Below are 16,944 nucleotides of genomic sequence, written 5' to 3' on the forward strand. Positions count from 1 at the left end.
ACCCAGTTTTAGTGTCCTAATTATAAACTAAGTATCTAGAGAACATTGATAGACACCACCAGTCTTTGGCACTCAGGTGTTCCTCTTGACTCAATTTCACAGTTGATCTCTAGTTACTCTTTACACGATAATGTTTGAACCAAAGAAATACTCTCTCTGATCCTAAATTCTTACTCAAATTTGCCCAAATTTAGATACACGTAATATTTCAACAACAATTTTGGATCGGGAGGAGTACTTCGTAATACGGGGCAGTACAAATCTATCACCACGAATTCTGAAACGACCTGCATCTGGAATCCGATGAAACATGTATTTTTCTGCCGGGACGCCGGCTTTCTCGCTATCCAGAAGCCAGCAACCATTTCGGAAGAACGGAAATGGTAGGCGTTTCTTTTCATTTCTAGACACGGATGAAACAGGAAACTGTCCTTGGAAGACACACCAACCAACCCCAATCGATATGTTCCAAAAATGAACGGGGGACCAGGCTGCTGCTTCGACTTGGTTATCACAGGATCATCAAATGATTCCTTTTCCAAACAGTGGCCTAGCAACAACAATAATAATGGCTTAAGACAAATATTAAGACGCGGCCAGCAGAACTTTACAATATGTGTCAGGGAAAGAAGCAGTGCTCAACGTACAAAGATTCTGTTGCTGAGCATTTGTGTTTGTCAGTCGATTGAGCCATATGATCGAGACATATGAAGACCGTTTATGAAGATTCTGTTGCACAAAATGCAACCAATCCTGGTGCCACGGCCAGGCCCGGTGCTTGGGGCTGTAGCACCAGCCACCAGTCCAGCCCGACAGTAGTTTGGAGGGCATGAAAGTCATTCGGCCCACTGGGCTATCTGAAGAATATGTTTAGCAGGTCAAGGCTCGCCTAAGGTCCTATAGAACGAAGGAATAACATGTGAATTTTGCAGAGTATGATTCGTCCAGGAAAAGTTTCTATAATTAAGTTTGGAACAAACGATTGCCTTATCTTCCTGGCTATTCCATCGCAAGTTCAAAGAAAACAAACATACGACCTGATGTTTTTCATTCCTGTCATCCAAACGGCACTTTTCAAAGTATCCTAAATCCATCGCACATGACACATCAAAATTCTAGTGTTTTCGAGTTCCTGAGCTCCACGGTCCACAGAAAACAGTAGTTTCCTGAGCAGAAAGCCTATTTGCACGACATCAATTGGTATTGGTGGGAGTACTCATGATGACAAACAAGTCAGCACAAGCATGTGGCAATCATCTGGAGACCCCGAGTAGTTGTTTCTACACAGATGGGCAAAACTGCTGCTTCTGGCACCTATTAATCGCTTGGCGTGTATCAAATGTCTGGTTTGAACTGGAACACGATGTTGTAACGACAGGTTTCAACTAATGACGCTTCCTCTTCTTCCCACCTTTCTGGTGTTTTCTTCGCCCTGCACCCTTGCCACGAGGTTCACTTGAACCACCACCATCGTCCTTGTCTCCATCGAACAGCATGTTCATTCCGAGGTCGAATCCATCAGTCAGGCCTTCTAACCTGTATACAGAAACAGCTCAACTAAGCACTTTGGTTGGGTAAAGTTGCAAGATCCCTAAGGACAAGCTCAGCTTAAAGCAACCAAAGCTATCATCATGCGTTAATGTGGCTAATGGGTTTTCTTTTTAAGGGGCTAACTGCACACAATCTAAATTATAAAACATACCCATGAAGTTTGTTCTTCATCTGCTTCTCTATATACTTCTCACGTTTGGTTACCGGAGCTCGAGTGAACAACTCCTCTTCTGCCTTTTCTTGCTTCTCTCTCTGCCGCATATAATTCACAAATTCTTTGCTTTCATCACCCACTGTTTCCTTCCACTGCAAAATTGCACGCACAGGTTACTTAGCTTGAGAGTAGCACATCAAATAGCTTACTCTACATCTAACCAAGTAGCTAAGTATTCAAAAGAAGAAGAAAAATAGACGAACCTCTTCTGGTCTATCAGCAGCAGCATCAATAATCTCTTTGAGATAAGGATTTTCTTTTGCACTACGTGCTAATGCTATATCTCTCCTTGAAGCGTCTTTACTACGCTTATCAACCGCGGGCACAAGTTTCGGAGGACGGTATATACCATCATTGCCCTGAAGTCAAGCAGTTACAACATCAGACATATGAGTTTGCATAACCTTAACAGTATACACTAGTCATGAAAACTGAACTGTTCATTACTGCTGTAAAACATACGAACCTAATCTACAGTGTTAATAGGAATAGTGCCTTAAAAGTACACTCCAACCATTAGCAATATAAGGCATTATATAACCAACGATCAGTGGTATCCACAGAAGCAATAATATATTACTGTTGACTTACAACAAGACATAAACCCAGTAAAGATAGTTCAGAGAACCAAAATATCATCTCAAGTAGTCACGCAGCAACTTAATTTGATTATACAATTTGGGTTAGAAATTTATCACTCCAAATGACAACTATATATACACAAAACAACCTGGTGAGGATAAGCAGATTACATCTCTGCAAATTCTGTATGATATATTGGTTCATGTTTAGGCTAAAGAAGCTGCTACATCAATGCAGATATTGATGATCACAATGTTTAAATGTAGTTTTGTGCATGTGTGCACATTATGACATTAGCAGATGTAACCGAAAATATCAGTTAGGAAAGTGAAAGAAAAACATCACCTGTCCATTAGGAGCATACTTGGTATCCATCATATCCGGGTTTGGCCGATACTTCAACAGGTCTTCCTCATCCCGTTGCTCACCCTTCCCATTCACCTCAGCATCTGGCACCTTTTCCTGGGCAGCTGCACTATCTGCAGCATTGGTGAGCTTCTGGATCTGGTACTCCATCTTCTTGTCTATTGGGCGAATCTACCAGATAGAGTTCAACATAACACCATCCATTATGAGACAAATAACCAAGCAATTAAAGATTGACCACTTAATAATCAACACCACAGAGCACAAGCACACCTTCTCAAGAAATAGCCTAATCTCAACAAGGCTGCGCACGACAGGATGACCGTCCACCGAGAGCCCCTTCGCCTTGCGGAGCAGGTAGTAGACGAGGTCCTGGCAGTAGCTAAGCAGCAGGTGGTGCTTGGCCTCCAGATACCCGATCCCATCGCCTGTTGGCAGCTGGTTCTTCCTCACCTAACAAACACACCAACACACAGAGAAAAAAGGAACACAATTCTCAGTGTACGCCACGCGAACCAGCCAGAAGACTCCACTCGCTCCTCGTCCCATATTCCGTCCAGTGGATCCTCAACATCATTCCTATATACGGTATAAAGAGTGCGGGATAGGCTAAATATACCTTCCGGGTGAGGGACTCGACTTTGCTCCTGACGAGGTCGAGCCCGTCCTTCATCTCCTTCAAGGCGAGGAGCAGCTTCGGCGCGTCGTCGCTGCGAAAACCACAACCAAAATCCGTGTGAAATCCTTTCTAAACCAACCCTGCTGATTCCTCTGGTACGAAGAGTGCGAAGTGGCAGAGTCTAACACTGTATTCTTTTGGAGGGAGCTTACCGCACGAGGGCTTCGGTCTTCCTCTCGCCGCCGGCTTCGGCGGCGGCGGCTGCTGTCATCGCCAACAGCTACTTTCCCGAGGCAGGGATAGGGGTTAGGAATCACCGATTTGAGGAGGACGGAGGGGAGGCAGGCGCCGCCGCACAGACGAACCACAAGGCGCCGGGGCAGCGGCGGGGAAGGCCGCGGCGGGCGCCGACGAGGGGACGGGCGGAGGTTTACAGCAGAGCACAGGCAAAAACCCTAGCTAGCTTCAGACCCGGCCAGGATAATACAGAGGGGATTTCCTTTCTGTTCCCAATTTTTTATGGGCTTCATTATGTCTTTTTTGTTTCGAAAATGGGCTCCAATTATGTTCGTTTTTTGTTTTGAGGGAGTCCAATTATGTTCGTAACCAAGTACGGAAGAGTACATCAGAGTCTAGCCCATTTGAGCCCACATGTTACCGGCCCAATTGTGAGGGAAGCTCTTTTCGGCTGGGGTGGGCGGGGGAAAGCGAGAAGGCGCGCGCGCCGGAAAATTTTCTGGCCGATCTGATCCAAAGCGCGAACGAACCGCTCCGAAATTTTCGCCCCGAAATTTTTGAAGCCAAGCCCGGCCGCGGGCGGCCTTTTCTTTTCGGCTCGATTTACCGTTCTGCCCTGACGTGCGTAGGAGTAGTTTCTTTTTCTCCCGGGGCCGACGTGCTTAGTAGTTACATGGCATTTATTCTAAAAAAGAGTTGCTTGACATTTTTTGCATTGTTGGTTTGAGTAAATTGAATTTGTTTGCTTTCGAGCACGGAAGATACTGTTAGTACCCTGACCAATTGAGTTACAAAACTACTCCGTATTAAAAATTTCATGGTGCTACAACAAAAGTAACAATTAAGTTTACCACTATTAAATTTTCCATTTGCATTGTTGTCTGTGAAGTTGTTTGCTTTTGAGCACCGAGGATATTATTACCAGGATAAAATTCTATTAAGATTTGCAAGGTGATACGACATTTACCCCCATTAAAATTTCCATCCGCGTTAGTATTTGAGTAAATTAAATTGTTTGCTTTCAAGCACCAAGGATACTATTACCAAGATCAAAAGAGTTATCACCATAAAGATTTCCATGGCGATAGGATAAAAAATAATAACTAAGTTTCCATTTTGGCAACACGTCAAAAAAATAACCGAGTTCATTACAAGCAAATAATAGAGAGAAACGGCCAACGGGTTTGAATTTACTGGTGGTGCATGTTACTTTGGAGGTGTTTCTGGAAACCCGTTAATTTCCCTGCCGAGATTCAGTTTAAGAAGGCCCATTGAGGTTCAGTTGAAGGAAAATAAATAAAAATTATACGCCAGAAAGTTCAAATCTTTACATAGTTTAGGATTAGGAGTAAAAAACTAAAAGTAATGTGTTTGCTGAATGAAAAACAATTTGAAAAACCACCATCGCAATTAGGGACCGGGAAAGAGTCGAAGGGCTACGAGAAAATACAAATACACATTTTTTGTGTTACATAGAGTTTTACCCACAATATGAGTGGTTTATGGATGACCGCCTTCGCAACCGTAAAAGAAGGGCAAAAAAAGGTCGACGAGGCAACACTAGAAAATGGCAAAACGGCTCCTAAAAAAAATAGAAAGGACAAAACGCTCCTCAAATCAATCAGAAAAATAGAAAGGGGCAAAACGGTAAAGGCACCAAGGCCAAAAACTTTTCGGCACACAGGGACGCCGCCGATTCCCGGGCTGCGCGAGCAACGCCCGCGCGCGCGGTATCCCAAATTCCCAATTCGATCCCATCTCCATCTCATCCGATTGCTACCGATCCCAATTTAATAGCGAGCGCCGAGCAAAACACTCCCCTCTCTACCTGCCTGCCTACGCACGTCCCCGTCCGCCCCGCTCCGCCTCCCAAAAATTCCCCCCCTTTCCACACCACTTCCTCCCTCGCCAGCCTAAAACCCTAGCTCGCCTCGCCCCGTCGGCCGTCGCGCGCCCCCATGGCCTCCGACGCCAAGCCCGCCTCCCCGGCCCCCGAGGATCCGCCCGCCGACGACCCCATGGACTCCGCCGAGCCCGAGGACAAGCCCGAGCCGGAGGTAGAGCCGGAGGCGGAGGCGGAAGCCGAGGCCGAGGAGGAGCAGGACGATGAGGAGGGGCAGGAAGAGGAGGAACCACCGAAGAAGCGCGGGGGCAGGCGGAAGAGGCTTCCGGGGGATAAGCCGGCGCCGGCGACCCCCGCGCTCGAGAGGCCGTCCAGGGAGAGGAAGACGGTCGAGAGGTACGCGGAGCTCACCCCGCGCAGCACGCCCTCCAAGAAGTCCGCCGCCATCCTCCAGGTCAAACCCTCCTCCCTCCTCTCCTCCCCTCGCCCCGATCTGTTGTTCTCCCGACGCGGTGCTGGAATTATTGTCTTCGCCAGTTTCGCCGTGACGGTATCTTGCTAAAAATAGCTTTTTTTCCTGGGGTGCTGGAGGCACGATCTAGTTTACTTTCTCGTCTGCACTTTTCTTTTTTAATCTATGCTCGTTCGTGCGTTTGCTGATTTGGTTTTGGTGCTTCCTGTGTTTAGGGCTCTGGAACCAAGCTGAAGGAAATCCCCAACGGTAACTTATCTCCCCTAAAATATCTTCGATCTCTTGCTGTTACTGGTAGACGTCCCTGTTGATCTGTGGCATCGTGCGCCCTGGTCATGATCCACATAAGTTTTGAGTTCTAGTACGATGTATGTGTTTGCCTGTTGCTGTCGTTATGTTGCTATGGGTACGGATTATCTATGTCTTGGTGGTTGTCTCAAAATTTTCTGGATCGCTAGTCAGATTTGCCAAAGATCTGAAATGAAACTTTGATACTGTTGTCCAGATCATTTGCTTTTGTAACCTGTATATATGAGCTAGATTATCAAATACATTTGAATATCCTTCTAAGGCAAATGGCTGGCTGTAAGGATGTGGTTACACTTGTCGTGTGGATACCGTAAAATGGAATCATAACGGGGTCTGCCTAACAAGTAAACTGGAATGTTATGCCCATCAACCGATCATGCTGTCATTGAAAAGAGTATGTATGCTTTTTTTAGTCCAGGGGCCATGTCCGATAGAACAAAAGAAAAATAAGTAGATGGGCTAAAAGAAGTTTCTTTTAGACAGTTTAGGGTTGATGCGCCCATGATCTTTTAAGCAGCTCAAGGATCTGTCTACACAGTTATATGTGCTTAGGTTCTGTTTTCTGAGTACATATTCGTGCATGTTGGATGAATCGTGCTGTTTTCAATGTTTGTAATCTGCCTCCGTGCTCTTTGGAGTTCTATTCTCCATGTTGTTTCATTGTTCTAGTTATATATGATTTGTTTTGTTAATGCCATGTTTATTATTTAGTGTTGAATTAATAAAAAAATAACATGCTCTGTTTTCATTTTCTAACTGATATTTATTGTTCAGTATGTTCTTTTGGTACTAGCTGCATACTAGTCCACAGATTGGATTAATTGTTTGTTCTCCACTGCTTCATTAGTTTCCTTCAAACTGTCCAAGAGAAAGATAGATGAGAATCTTCAGAGTCTTCATACTATAATGTTTGGGAGAAAATCAAATGTAAGGCTTGCACATTGTGTAGCTCTAAAGTAACCTGTTAAATCTGCTTTCTTAACTGTTGATTGGTTTTCTGCAGGTCCATTACTTGAAGAGGAACATAGCTCAATTTTCTGGTTTTGTTTGGACTGACAATGAAGTGAGTTTTTCTGTGATGGTACTGTGTTGTGCGAAACATGTTATTATTTTTGTAATGGATGTCTATTTGTTATCTTGATTAGGATAAGCAAAGGAGTAGGGTAAAGGAAAAGCTTGACAAGATTAACAAGGAGAAGTTACTAGATTTTTGTGAAATACTTGATATCCCTGTCAAAGTAACTTCAAGGAAGGTTAGTTCATGCAGACATCTGTCTTATAATGATCTTAGCATTGAATCATGTAGTAACGATTGTGTTTTGCTGTACTTCAGGAGGAAGTATCTGCCAAACTGCTGGAGTTTTTGGAGTCCCCTTGCATTACCAGAGATGTTGTTCTCAGTGATGTGAAGGTATGAGTTCTACCGAGCTTGCTGTTCTAGACTTCTATTCTTGCAGCATGGGCACTGCAAATTGAAATACTTATCCTTTATTCCAGAAAGGGAAGAAACGCCAGAGGAATTCTAAAGGAAGTGGAAAGGCAACTGAAGGTGCTTCTGCAGAAAAGGTAATAACTTGCTGTGCTGAGGGCAAGGTTAAAGTTCTTTTTTAATCGCTAATGTTCTGCTAGAAAACCTATCTATCACATACTGGCTTCACCTGCCCCCTGGTGTCTGGTGCTCAATGATCTGTACCAGGGTGATTTTCAGAAAACATTTAGAAAGATCTCCCTATTATTGCTTTGTTGTCTTTTATTTCTACTTACCATCATGGACTATCTAAATTGTTTATTTGACATTGCTATTTGTGAATACCACTTGTGGATTGATTTTGAAAAGAGAAATTTATGATAGGTTCGTAAGTTGCCATTGCACATTCAAACTAGTTGAGGGCTCCCAAATGTCCCTAAAGTTGTGTGAAGGAGACTCCTTTGAATGAAGGAAATTCACATCTGTTGGGAGAAACATCCCATGACCATGAGGTTCTAAGTTTAAATAAGGATATGTTTGTGAGGTCCTTGAAGGGCCAGACTCTGTTTTCTCAATGCTGCTGCACCAACAGACAAACCTTCCAAATTAGGTGCCCTGTTGTGTACTGCTGAGAGAAAGTGAGTGATGGAGAGACATACAGAGTGAAGCATACATCAAATAAGATAAAATAATAATTAGTGGATATTTTATTGATTGTCACGTGAACTTGGGGATATCTGGGAGGTTTCCACTCAACTAGTGGAAAAAGGCAACTGCTCATTAACACCTGGAAAAACATGCTGATGTATGTGCAACATTGTGCATCTACTAGAATATCAACATTGGTATTTCACATTTTGTGCATCCTGATATTAGCATTATTTTCTTCTGTAACTGAGCACAAATGTTGCTGCTTTGTTTTTCCAGTCTGGTGCTCAGTCATCTATAATTTATAGTTTATCCTCTCTTTCCATAGTCCATGATTCAAGTATTTTTTTCCCGGACAAAAGCAATTCTTAACCTCTTGGTATTCTGCTTTTAGCTCATAGGTGAAAACAGCTTATTATGATAAGACCTAATAGTCTTGCAAAAGCAGTTATTAATTATAATTAATGTTTAGTGAACTAGGACTTTCTGCAACATCTTTTTTTGTTAGTGTCTAATCTAGCATATGAATACTGATGTGGTTCTAAAAACAGAAGAGGAAGAGCCAGAAACAAGCAGATGAAGCTGACAATGAGAATGATGATGAAGATGATGCTGGTCCTGCTGATTCGGAGGATGCACCAATTGGAGAAGATGATGAGGACTCTGAAAAAGAAGATGCTGAGAGTGATGAAGAACCTGATGAGACTCCAGCTAAGAAAACGTCAAAAGACGATAAACAAGGAAAGAAGGAAGTTGGGTCCAAGGCAAAAGAAAATGATGTATCGAGAAAGAAGACTCCTACGAAATCAAAGCAAGATTCAGAGTTGGAGAGCAAGAAGGCTGGCAAGAAGGCCTCAAAGAGTACAACAAAGGAAAGCAGTGTGTCTGTAGATAAGGCCAACAAGGTTTCTAAATCAAAAAAGGATGTTGCAAAAGAAAGTCAAAGCAATAATTCTGGTGCTTTGAACAATAAGGCACGCAAGAAACCGGGTGCCAAGGCATCCAGTGAAACTAAAGGTACAAGATCCATAACAATTATCTGGCTTCCACAACTATTTTATCATACTACATTTAGATCATTAGTCAGTTAACTTTCAGCTCATGCAAATACCTATCTGAGTTTGCTGCTTTGATGCATTGCTTATGTTAGATAATACTAGGGCTTTGTTGACTGCATGTTGTTCTCGTAGGATTAGTAAGGAAGCACATTCAGATTCCTCGAGTTCTTTTGGAAGTCTCTAGTTTGACAGCACTATTTTATATTCTCTAAAAGTCCCATCTTATGAGATGCCACTGAAAAAACTGATACAATGCTGAAAATCTCCAGGAAAAGGCAAGGGCAGGACAGATGCTGGATCAGCCCCAACCACTGAACAGTTGCATGCCGTCGTCAGTGACATATTGAAAGAAGTGGACTTCAATACGGTATGCAAATGCAAATTATTGCGTTCTCTGTGTTGCATGGTTGTTGGTCTTTTTGCACGCTGACTTGGTTATATTATCTCCTTGTAGGCAACTTTGGCCGACATTCTCCGGAAACTAGGTCTCCTTTTGTTATTCATTTCTGAAAGTTCTTTTGCAGTAGAGAGTTTCTGGTCTATGCATGCACTGACATTTCTGTTCTAATTGTTCTCACCCCAGGAGCTCACTTCAAGATGGACCTCATGGATAGGAAGTCAGAGGTAAAGCACATCATAGAGGAAGTAATCAATAGCATGTCAGATGATGAAGGCGAGGAAGAAAACGATGAAGATGATGCAGAAAACAATGGCAAGACAGAAAATTCAAAGGAGGATACGGATGGAGGCGAGGAGAAATAGCTGGGCCAACTGGATGTGAGATACTGTTGGACCAGTCTAGTGTATTTGCTAGTAGTGTTTTGGACTGCTGGCTGCGTTGGGCCTGTACAATGGTGGCATGGCAGCAACCAACTGGTGGCTTTGGCCTTGGTAGTGCAAAGATCGTTAGCCATTTGATAGCCCTACATACCTGGTCGTTGTGCTTGACTTGTTTTATTGACCTGTAGTCTAGTTGCCGGTCATATGTACAATAGCTGTTTGGTTATAACTATGTTGCTTTAGGTAGCTATATAGCCCTGACTGTAATATGCAGAATAATTTTGCTGTTTGTTCCTTCCATTTATCCATGTAAACCAGTGTATTATTCTGAGTTCTCTTCTATGCTTGTCTGCATTTCATGTTTGCGTCACCTTGCTACAGATTTCCTCGGCTGAGCATGCCCCTTCAGGTGATTCATTTCACTGATGTTTGCTGCCGTGGTTTGTGTCGGTGTTGCGGTGGTCCTGGACTTACTGCTGCTTATTTACCAGTCGATGGTAGGGTGTTCTGTTCTGTCTACCGTTTGATGTGGGTTATGCACTTGCAGACTTGCCTGATTGAAGATGATGGCAGGTTTGGCTGCCATTTGTAGATCTAGAATGCTTATTATCACATTCTTGGATAGCCTTTCTCAGTACAACAAACATCCGTTTGCTTCTCAGGGTTAATCTTATAATTTCCAAGATTAAGGCTTTGTTTGGCATTGCGTGGATTGTCATAATCTTTTTTTTCTACCTGCTTTTCACTACTTTCGTGTTTGACTAACTAACTTTTTCTTACTTTCATGTGTATTTTTTCACAACAAATTATAAAATAAGTTCCGCCGAACTCCCTGCATGTTCTCGGGGCTTATTTCGAGAATTCTACTCTTTTCAATTTGCTAGTACAAGCTGTCGTTACAGTCGGCGGTTTGTCCGCTTTTTGGAAAAAAAACATAGTGGCATATATATGTACAGCAAGTTGCATGCAATTAACACCGTGTATAGTTCAAAGAAGAAACGAAAGACGAGGCGAGCGCCTCCTGACTCCTGACGCGTCGCCGGTCGGTCTCGAATGCACGCGCGCGCTTATTTACACGGACACCGCGCGAACTGCCTCTGAATTTCTTTTCGGATTCATCGCAGGCGGATGTACATTCATATGATCGACGCACGCGCACGCGACCGCCTGTCCTGCCCAGCAATGGCTAAGCTAAGCTGTGTTGTCATCTTGGTGTGTTATAGCCGCTGGAAGAGCTAAGCAGAGATCGATCACTCCACTTTGAATTTTTTTGAATCCATCCATCGCATGCGTGCAGACGAATGTAAGATGCGCGCGCACGCCGAGGCCGAGCTCAGCGGTCTTGTCATCTTAGGCCTTTCACAGCGTAGGTGAAACAAACTCAGAAAGTTTGCACCGGTGTTTTGTTTTGTCATTTGGTTACAATGAAATGCACCTACACTTTGTTACCTAGTGGGACCTATATGTTGGCAAAAGTATCAATTGATTTATTCAATCACATACTTTCTCCCCGTCCCTCTTTTCAATGACATGTGGGGCTTTTCAACAACTTTATTTATTTGGATTGGTTCATCTATATGAACCGGTGCATGCAAAAGCTGAGTTTGCACCACCTGCTTTTTCATGCTCCAAATGGTATGCACCGGTGCAAACTCTCAAAAGTGGAGGATGCACCGATACATCGGAGAAGGCCTTATGCCGCTAAAGAGCCGAGAGATAGCAGAGATCGATCCATGATCCATGATATGATCCATCGGCTCCAGACAAATTAAGAGCATGCGTACAACAGCAGCTCCAGTTCCATCCGTGCAAACGCGCTTGCTCTGCGGACATATTTCACGCGCGTGTCTGCCCCACATTTCATTCTAACAAAATTCTGGCACCCACACCAAAATGACCAAAATTTTGGAAATTTCAGAAAATGTCTCGAATTTCTGTGTTTCAAATTCCACCAAAATTTAGCTAGTAACAACTTTTTATTGAGAAACATTTATTAAATTTTTACTATGATTTGACGAGAAACCTAGCTGTTCTCATATTCTTGCAAAAACTAACAAATACCCCTGAGTACCATTTGACGAGATTTCCTTTCCATCCACAGTAATGCGCCGGCGAGATGGCGCTCGCGCTCACCAACACGACTCCCCCTCTGCATGGAAGTAAAGCTAATGCCAAGCAATCAAGGAGCCTCAATATTCAAAGTGGACCAGGTCACCTTCACCGAGATCAACCCAAAACCAGTCTTCATCTCTCGAGTAGCATGCCCATGATAGTACGATTTGAAGGAACACCAATGTTCAGTTGAACCGGACGACTCTGCGCCTACCTTGAACTTCAAATCCATCCAAGAAAGCTGCGTCACAGCAACCACAAACCTCTTTAACCCACATGACTCGCCAATGCTGCCATCAAAGAGCCGGAGTTCCTCATCCAGCCCACGAATAAAACAACTGAGACACAGATTGAAACTGCTGTGCACTTCTGATACGAGGACTTGTACGGTCGCTTCCACTGCAGCTTGAAGATATGCTGCGGTCAATTCGATTGCGCCGTAATCGCCATGGATGCGTTCTGTCCATGTGCAACCTTCCCGTAAAGGCACGCCGCATATTTCTGATGCACCATCGATCAGTTGCAGATCATCCTTTTCTTCTTCTCCGGTCTTGATCCTCATGTCAAATTCGATGGAAGAACCCTACATAAGTAATTGTTTAGCACCTCTTCAAATAAACTAGTAAGAAACATCTAAAGCTAAATGCTTCTCTTGTGAATTTAGCTTGGGGATTTTTTTTTTACAATTGATGACCAAGATCTTTGGCACGTATCAAACTGAAAGGTTTCAAAGTGCATAGAGAGTGGGAAAACTGCCCCCCGCTATTTATTTATCTTGTTTTGAATCCAAAATATTTAATCACATACGGGGCTGTCAAAATAAGAAGATAAACAAAATGACTTTCCAGTGACAGGACCATTCATGCAATCATGCTATGAATGTTCCTATGCCTATAAACAAAAGAGTACCAACTTAGTGTGGTGTGCTAATTAGCAACGAAGATTTCAAAACTCTTCTGTTAGATTTTGTTTGGAATACTTGATACTTACTTCATTTCATAATCTGTTAACATAGTTGTCATCGATTAATGGAAGATCACCGGAGCTAAAGTAATCCCAGCAAGAGAAGAGGCTAAGTAATTTTTCTGGAGTATTCTCTTTCCTTCGTTCCCCGTCTGGTATATACAGTTTGACCCCTCCAACAACTCTAATTTACACATGGGCACCACCAACAATAGTCAACAGTAAGTCATCATTTCACAACATAAGACTTGGCACAATAGTGCCTTACATAGTCAAACTCCGGAGTAATATTCTGCAACTTCTGGGCAGATTAATCAGATGAAGAATCTTTAATGATGAAAAGAGACTAAGTGGTTGCACTATGCCATCGAGAGTATGAATGATTCTATCTCATATGTTTTATGCATGTTCTAAGTTTGGCCTAACAATACGAAATAAAAAGTAATTTGAAATCAGGAACTAGTCTACTTACCCCCCTCAAGTATATATAAAATCGGGAATTTGACACCGGAAGCATCCCATACCGTCTAAATCATTCCTGGGGCGTTTTAGTTTAGGAGGTGATTTTACCCACGCGGCAGCCTCCATCTAACTTAATAGTTGCTCCAGGGGGCTATTTAGATGGTATGGAACACTTTAAGGGACAAATACTTTCGGTGTTAGATAGACTCGATCTTTGAAATAATTGCAGATAAGTATGAATATGAACCTGCTCCACGACGATGGGATCATCCCTGCTGACATTTACAACATAATTAAGCAATGCATCCAGAGCATCCCGTGCTGCTATGTAGCCATACAACTCTACTGAGCCACCATCCAAATAAAGTTTGGCTAACTTTACTGAGAAAATCTGCAACATGCCACAAGATGGATGGGTGATGCAAATTCCATCGCTGATGTAGCAATCTGTAGGATCTGATAACATCATTGCGTCCAGCCGAGCTAAAAAAACAGGTTATGCTGTAAATTGGAAGTTAATACGGTAATTGCCATACAAAAAGCAGAAAAGGCGCTGGAGGGATCCCATGACCCTATTCGAATTTTCCTTTTCATCTAAGGGAAAATTATCAACGTTTGTTTTTACTGCCTAAAAAATTCTTTCTAAAAAAGAAGAAAAAAGAGAGTAATTTTAATCACCTCAGAAAGGAAAAGGTCCACTTTACTCTCCCAAAATATTTTATAACCCCTAACTAATTCTTGCTTCACTTTACCCCAAGAATTACTAAAACAGGTAATTACTAATTCTTGCTTCGCTTTACAAACAGAAATATTCATCACTTACTCTCATTACGGTTCACAATGTCATAGAATTCTTTCCAACCACTATTAGTGGCCTTGTACATCGAACCATCACGGTGCCTGCTTTCCGGAATTATATACATAGATAATTCGTCGTCGACGGGGTAACGAGCATGGGCGGACCTACGTTAGAGGTTGTGGGGGCAGCTGCTCCCACTCAAATTCTTAATCTTCATGTATTTTGTTCATGCTAAACTGAATTGCCCCCACTAATGCTAAACTTTTGCCCCCATTCTTCTAATATTTGTGTCTACTTTCAAATGCTCACATGATTTGCCCCCTCTCAATTAATATTCTGGGTCCGCCCATGGTAACGAGGATGTATCTGTGCATTAAGACCTGCGTCCCTGTTCTTATCGGTGGGCGCATCTTCTTTCTCATCATCGCTGACCACGATTTCCCCCCTGTGACCCATGGCTGCACTCCTTGCGTCTTCCTCGCATCCAGAGGTGGCCACATTGTTTAGATGAACAGAGATGTCCACATTGTTCTTCCCACGTGCATCATTTTTGCCATCTAGTACGACCTCAGCGGTTGTTGCACAACAACCATCTCCATCCCCATAATTGTCATTCATGCCGGCTGCCCTTTGAGCTTTACATTCGGCTTTAAAAGCTTTTCCATTTTCGAATAGAAAGTATCTTCGATCACTGGCAGAGCGTTTGTCGATAAAAGGGAAGCGCAATCGCCCGTCTGGTTTACCAGACTACACGACTTCTTCTCCACTGGTGCTGCTGGCCATGTTCCCAGATCCATGAGGAAACCTACTCCATGACCGAGAACATAAAAAAGGCTAATCTCAGAAACCTTTATTTAATCGGCCCTGCTTCTCTGGGATTAACTAACTAACTAACTAAAAAGATTTTCACCCGCCGTTCGCCTTCAAAAATCAACATGGTTGGTACTAGCCAATAAGAACCCAAAAGTGTTGGAATCCGGATCCAAACTACAAGTAGAAGTGAGATCGTAGCAAGAAAAACATACCGGGAAACATGACGGGCGGGTGGACTGTTGAGAGGCAGCAGCGTGAGTCGGAGAACTCGTCGCGCAAGCGCCGGTGCCCACCGGTGACACGGAGGAGAGGCCACGGAAGAGAGGCGGTGCATTAGGGCAGGTCGATCGCCGGAGAAGACAGAGAATCGAGCGGAGGGTTTTTGCATCGACGGGCCGAAGATGGGCTGACAAGCTGCTGCGGCGCATCGGAAGAACCGGTACGGGCCGAAGATGGGCCGAATTCTCGTTTCCTGGACCGCGTAAAACGAGGAGGAGATCTATGTGCAGGTTTTTCGATCATGCTAGAGCTTCCTTTTTTTTTGACAGCCTCAGGCCAGTGCTTCCTACTCTACTAGTGCTACTCCCTCCGTCCCATATTAAGAGCATCTCCACTCGTCCCCTCCTAAAAGACCAAAAAACCCAAAATGGGGACGCCGGAGAAAGAAAACGTTTCCAGCCGCACCTCCTAAAACCAACTTTCGCGCCGGCGCAAAAGTATTTTCATCCGGAGCACCCAGGCCAACCCCAATCCAAAAGGGGGCAATTGGGGGCGCCGGCTAACACAAACAGCTAACAAACATGGGCCACGCGTCCAAAGCATGTCTCTCTCCCTCCTCCTTTTCTCAGCTCCTGCCCCGAGGCCTCGCTCCCCTGTCTCCTCTCTCGACTGCTATGACCAGCAGACGCTCAACACCATCTCCTTCTTCAAAGACCTCGGTGTCTTCTCTGGCCTCATCAATGAGGTCACGCCGCCCTGGGTCGTGTTGGCCATCGGTGCCGCCATGAACCTCGTGGGCTACCTCATGGTCTACCTCGCCGTCGACGGCCGCACCTCGCGCCCGTCCGACGCCCGTGTGGCTCGTCTGCCTCTACATCTTCGTCGGGGCCAACTCGTAGTCCTTCGCCAACACGGGCGTGCTCGTCACCTGCGTCAATAACTTCCCGGAGAGCCGCGGAATCGTGCTCAGGATTCGTCGGCCTCAGCCTTCTGCTTCCTTCCATCTTCATCGTGGCGGGCAGGAGACCAACGTCGACTCGTTATTCTGTTTCCTCTAGCTCGTTCGGGACAGCCGCGGCGAGCGCGAACTCGTCTGCGACGGCTGCCGCCCTCGTCCTCGCCCGCTAGGTGTTTGTGAAAATGTCACCGTTAATTTTTATTTGTTTGGGGGCTGTGACTTGGTCCATACTCCCCCCTATACTCAAAAAATCGTCGGCGCCCCACCATACGGGGGACGGGTGGAGTTGCTCTAAGTGTCTCAAATTTGTCCAAGTACGGATGTATCTATATGTCTAAAAAGCGTCTAGATACATGTAATATTTCGACACTTATTACGAGACGGAGGGACTACGTCGTAAAGGGAGGGGATCTTCACGCCGGTTTACACAAACCCGGCAAGAAATTCTTTTGTTTTTCCGACTGATATGGT

The 16,944-nt window shown here is 44.2% G+C and overlaps 3 protein-coding genes across 4 annotated transcripts; 1 reads left to right on the forward strand and 2 right to left on the reverse strand.

Annotated features, from left to right (window-relative positions):
* Positions 1–1,014: 1,014 nt before the first annotated feature.
* Positions 1,015–3,819, reverse strand: LOC100825288 (neuroguidin). The gene is made up of 7 exons (XM_003567373.4): positions 3,545–3,819; positions 3,333–3,423; positions 2,987–3,166; positions 2,693–2,884; positions 1,969–2,124; positions 1,703–1,857; positions 1,015–1,536 (listed from the first exon to the last, which is right to left on the reverse strand). Exons 1-7 carry the CDS (start codon positions 3,601–3,603, stop codon positions 1,386–1,388), a joined length of 984 nt encoding a protein of 327 aa, XP_003567421.1. The 5' UTR covers positions 3,604–3,819; the 3' UTR covers positions 1,015–1,385.
* Positions 3,820–5,385: 1,566 nt separating this feature from the next.
* Positions 5,386–10,504, forward strand: LOC100828576 (protein DEK). 2 transcript variants are annotated; one of them, XM_010234462.3, is made up of 11 exons: positions 5,386–5,866; positions 6,100–6,133; positions 7,041–7,120; positions 7,197–7,256; positions 7,339–7,446; positions 7,527–7,604; positions 7,691–7,759; positions 8,864–9,326; positions 9,637–9,734; positions 9,822–9,852; positions 9,951–10,504. In XM_010234462.3, exons 1-11 carry the CDS (start codon positions 5,528–5,530, stop codon positions 10,127–10,129), a joined length of 1,539 nt encoding a protein of 512 aa, XP_010232764.1. In that variant the 5' UTR covers positions 5,386–5,527; the 3' UTR covers positions 10,130–10,504. The 2 variants fall into 2 exon arrangements, with proteins under 2 accessions (XP_010232764.1, XP_010232763.1); XM_010234461.3 differs by having other exon boundaries at positions 5,387–5,866; positions 8,861–9,326.
* Positions 10,505–12,167: 1,663 nt separating this feature from the next.
* LOC100825594 lies at positions 12,168–15,621 on the reverse strand. Its single transcript, XM_024459961.1, has 3 exons — positions 15,509–15,621; positions 13,932–14,167; positions 12,168–12,842 (listed from the first exon to the last, which is right to left on the reverse strand). Exons 1-3 carry the CDS (start codon positions 15,516–15,518, stop codon positions 12,327–12,329), a joined length of 762 nt encoding a protein of 253 aa, XP_024315729.1. The 5' UTR covers positions 15,519–15,621; the 3' UTR covers positions 12,168–12,326.
* Positions 15,622–16,944: the final 1,323 nt, after the last annotated feature.

The sequence above is a fragment of the Brachypodium distachyon genome, chromosome 2 (genome assembly GCF_000005505.3).
Source record: "Brachypodium distachyon strain Bd21 chromosome 2, Brachypodium_distachyon_v3.0, whole genome shotgun sequence".
NCBI classification, from domain to species: Eukaryota; Viridiplantae; Streptophyta; class Magnoliopsida; order Poales; family Poaceae; genus Brachypodium; species Brachypodium distachyon.

What these genes read in the sequence shown, in the direction of transcription:
- LOC100825288 (XM_003567373.4), bottom strand. Translation starts at nt 3,603, where the DNA reads ATGACAGCAGCCGCCGCCGCCGAAGCCGGCGGCGAGAGGAAGACCGAA. An exon ending in TTAGGCTATTTCTTGAGAAG is followed by an intron (nt 2,885 to 2,986) that starts GTGTGCTTGTGC and finishes TCTATCTGGTAG; the next exon opens with ATTCGCCCAATAGACAAGAA. An exon ending in CTGCTGATAGACCAGAAGAG is followed by an intron (nt 1,858 to 1,968) that starts GTTCGTCTATTT and finishes GCAATTTTGCAG; the next exon opens with TGGAAGGAAACAGTGGGTGA.
- LOC100828576 (XM_010234461.3), top strand. Translation starts at nt 5,528, where the DNA reads ATGGCCTCCGACGCCAAGCCCGCCTCCCCGGCCCCCGAGGATCCGCCC. An exon ending in GCTGAAGGAAATCCCCAACG is followed by an intron (nt 6,134 to 7,040) that starts GTAACTTATCTC and finishes CTGCTTCATTAG; the next exon opens with TTTCCTTCAAACTGTCCAAG. An exon ending in TGTTTGGGAGAAAATCAAAT is followed by an intron (nt 7,121 to 7,196) that starts GTAAGGCTTGCA and finishes GGTTTTCTGCAG; the next exon opens with GTCCATTACTTGAAGAGGAA.
- LOC100825594 (XM_024459961.1), bottom strand. An exon ending in ATCCCATCGTCGTGGAGCAG is followed by an intron (nt 12,843 to 13,931) that starts GTTCATATTCAT and finishes TTACTTATGTAG; the next exon opens with GGTTCTTCCATCGAATTTGA.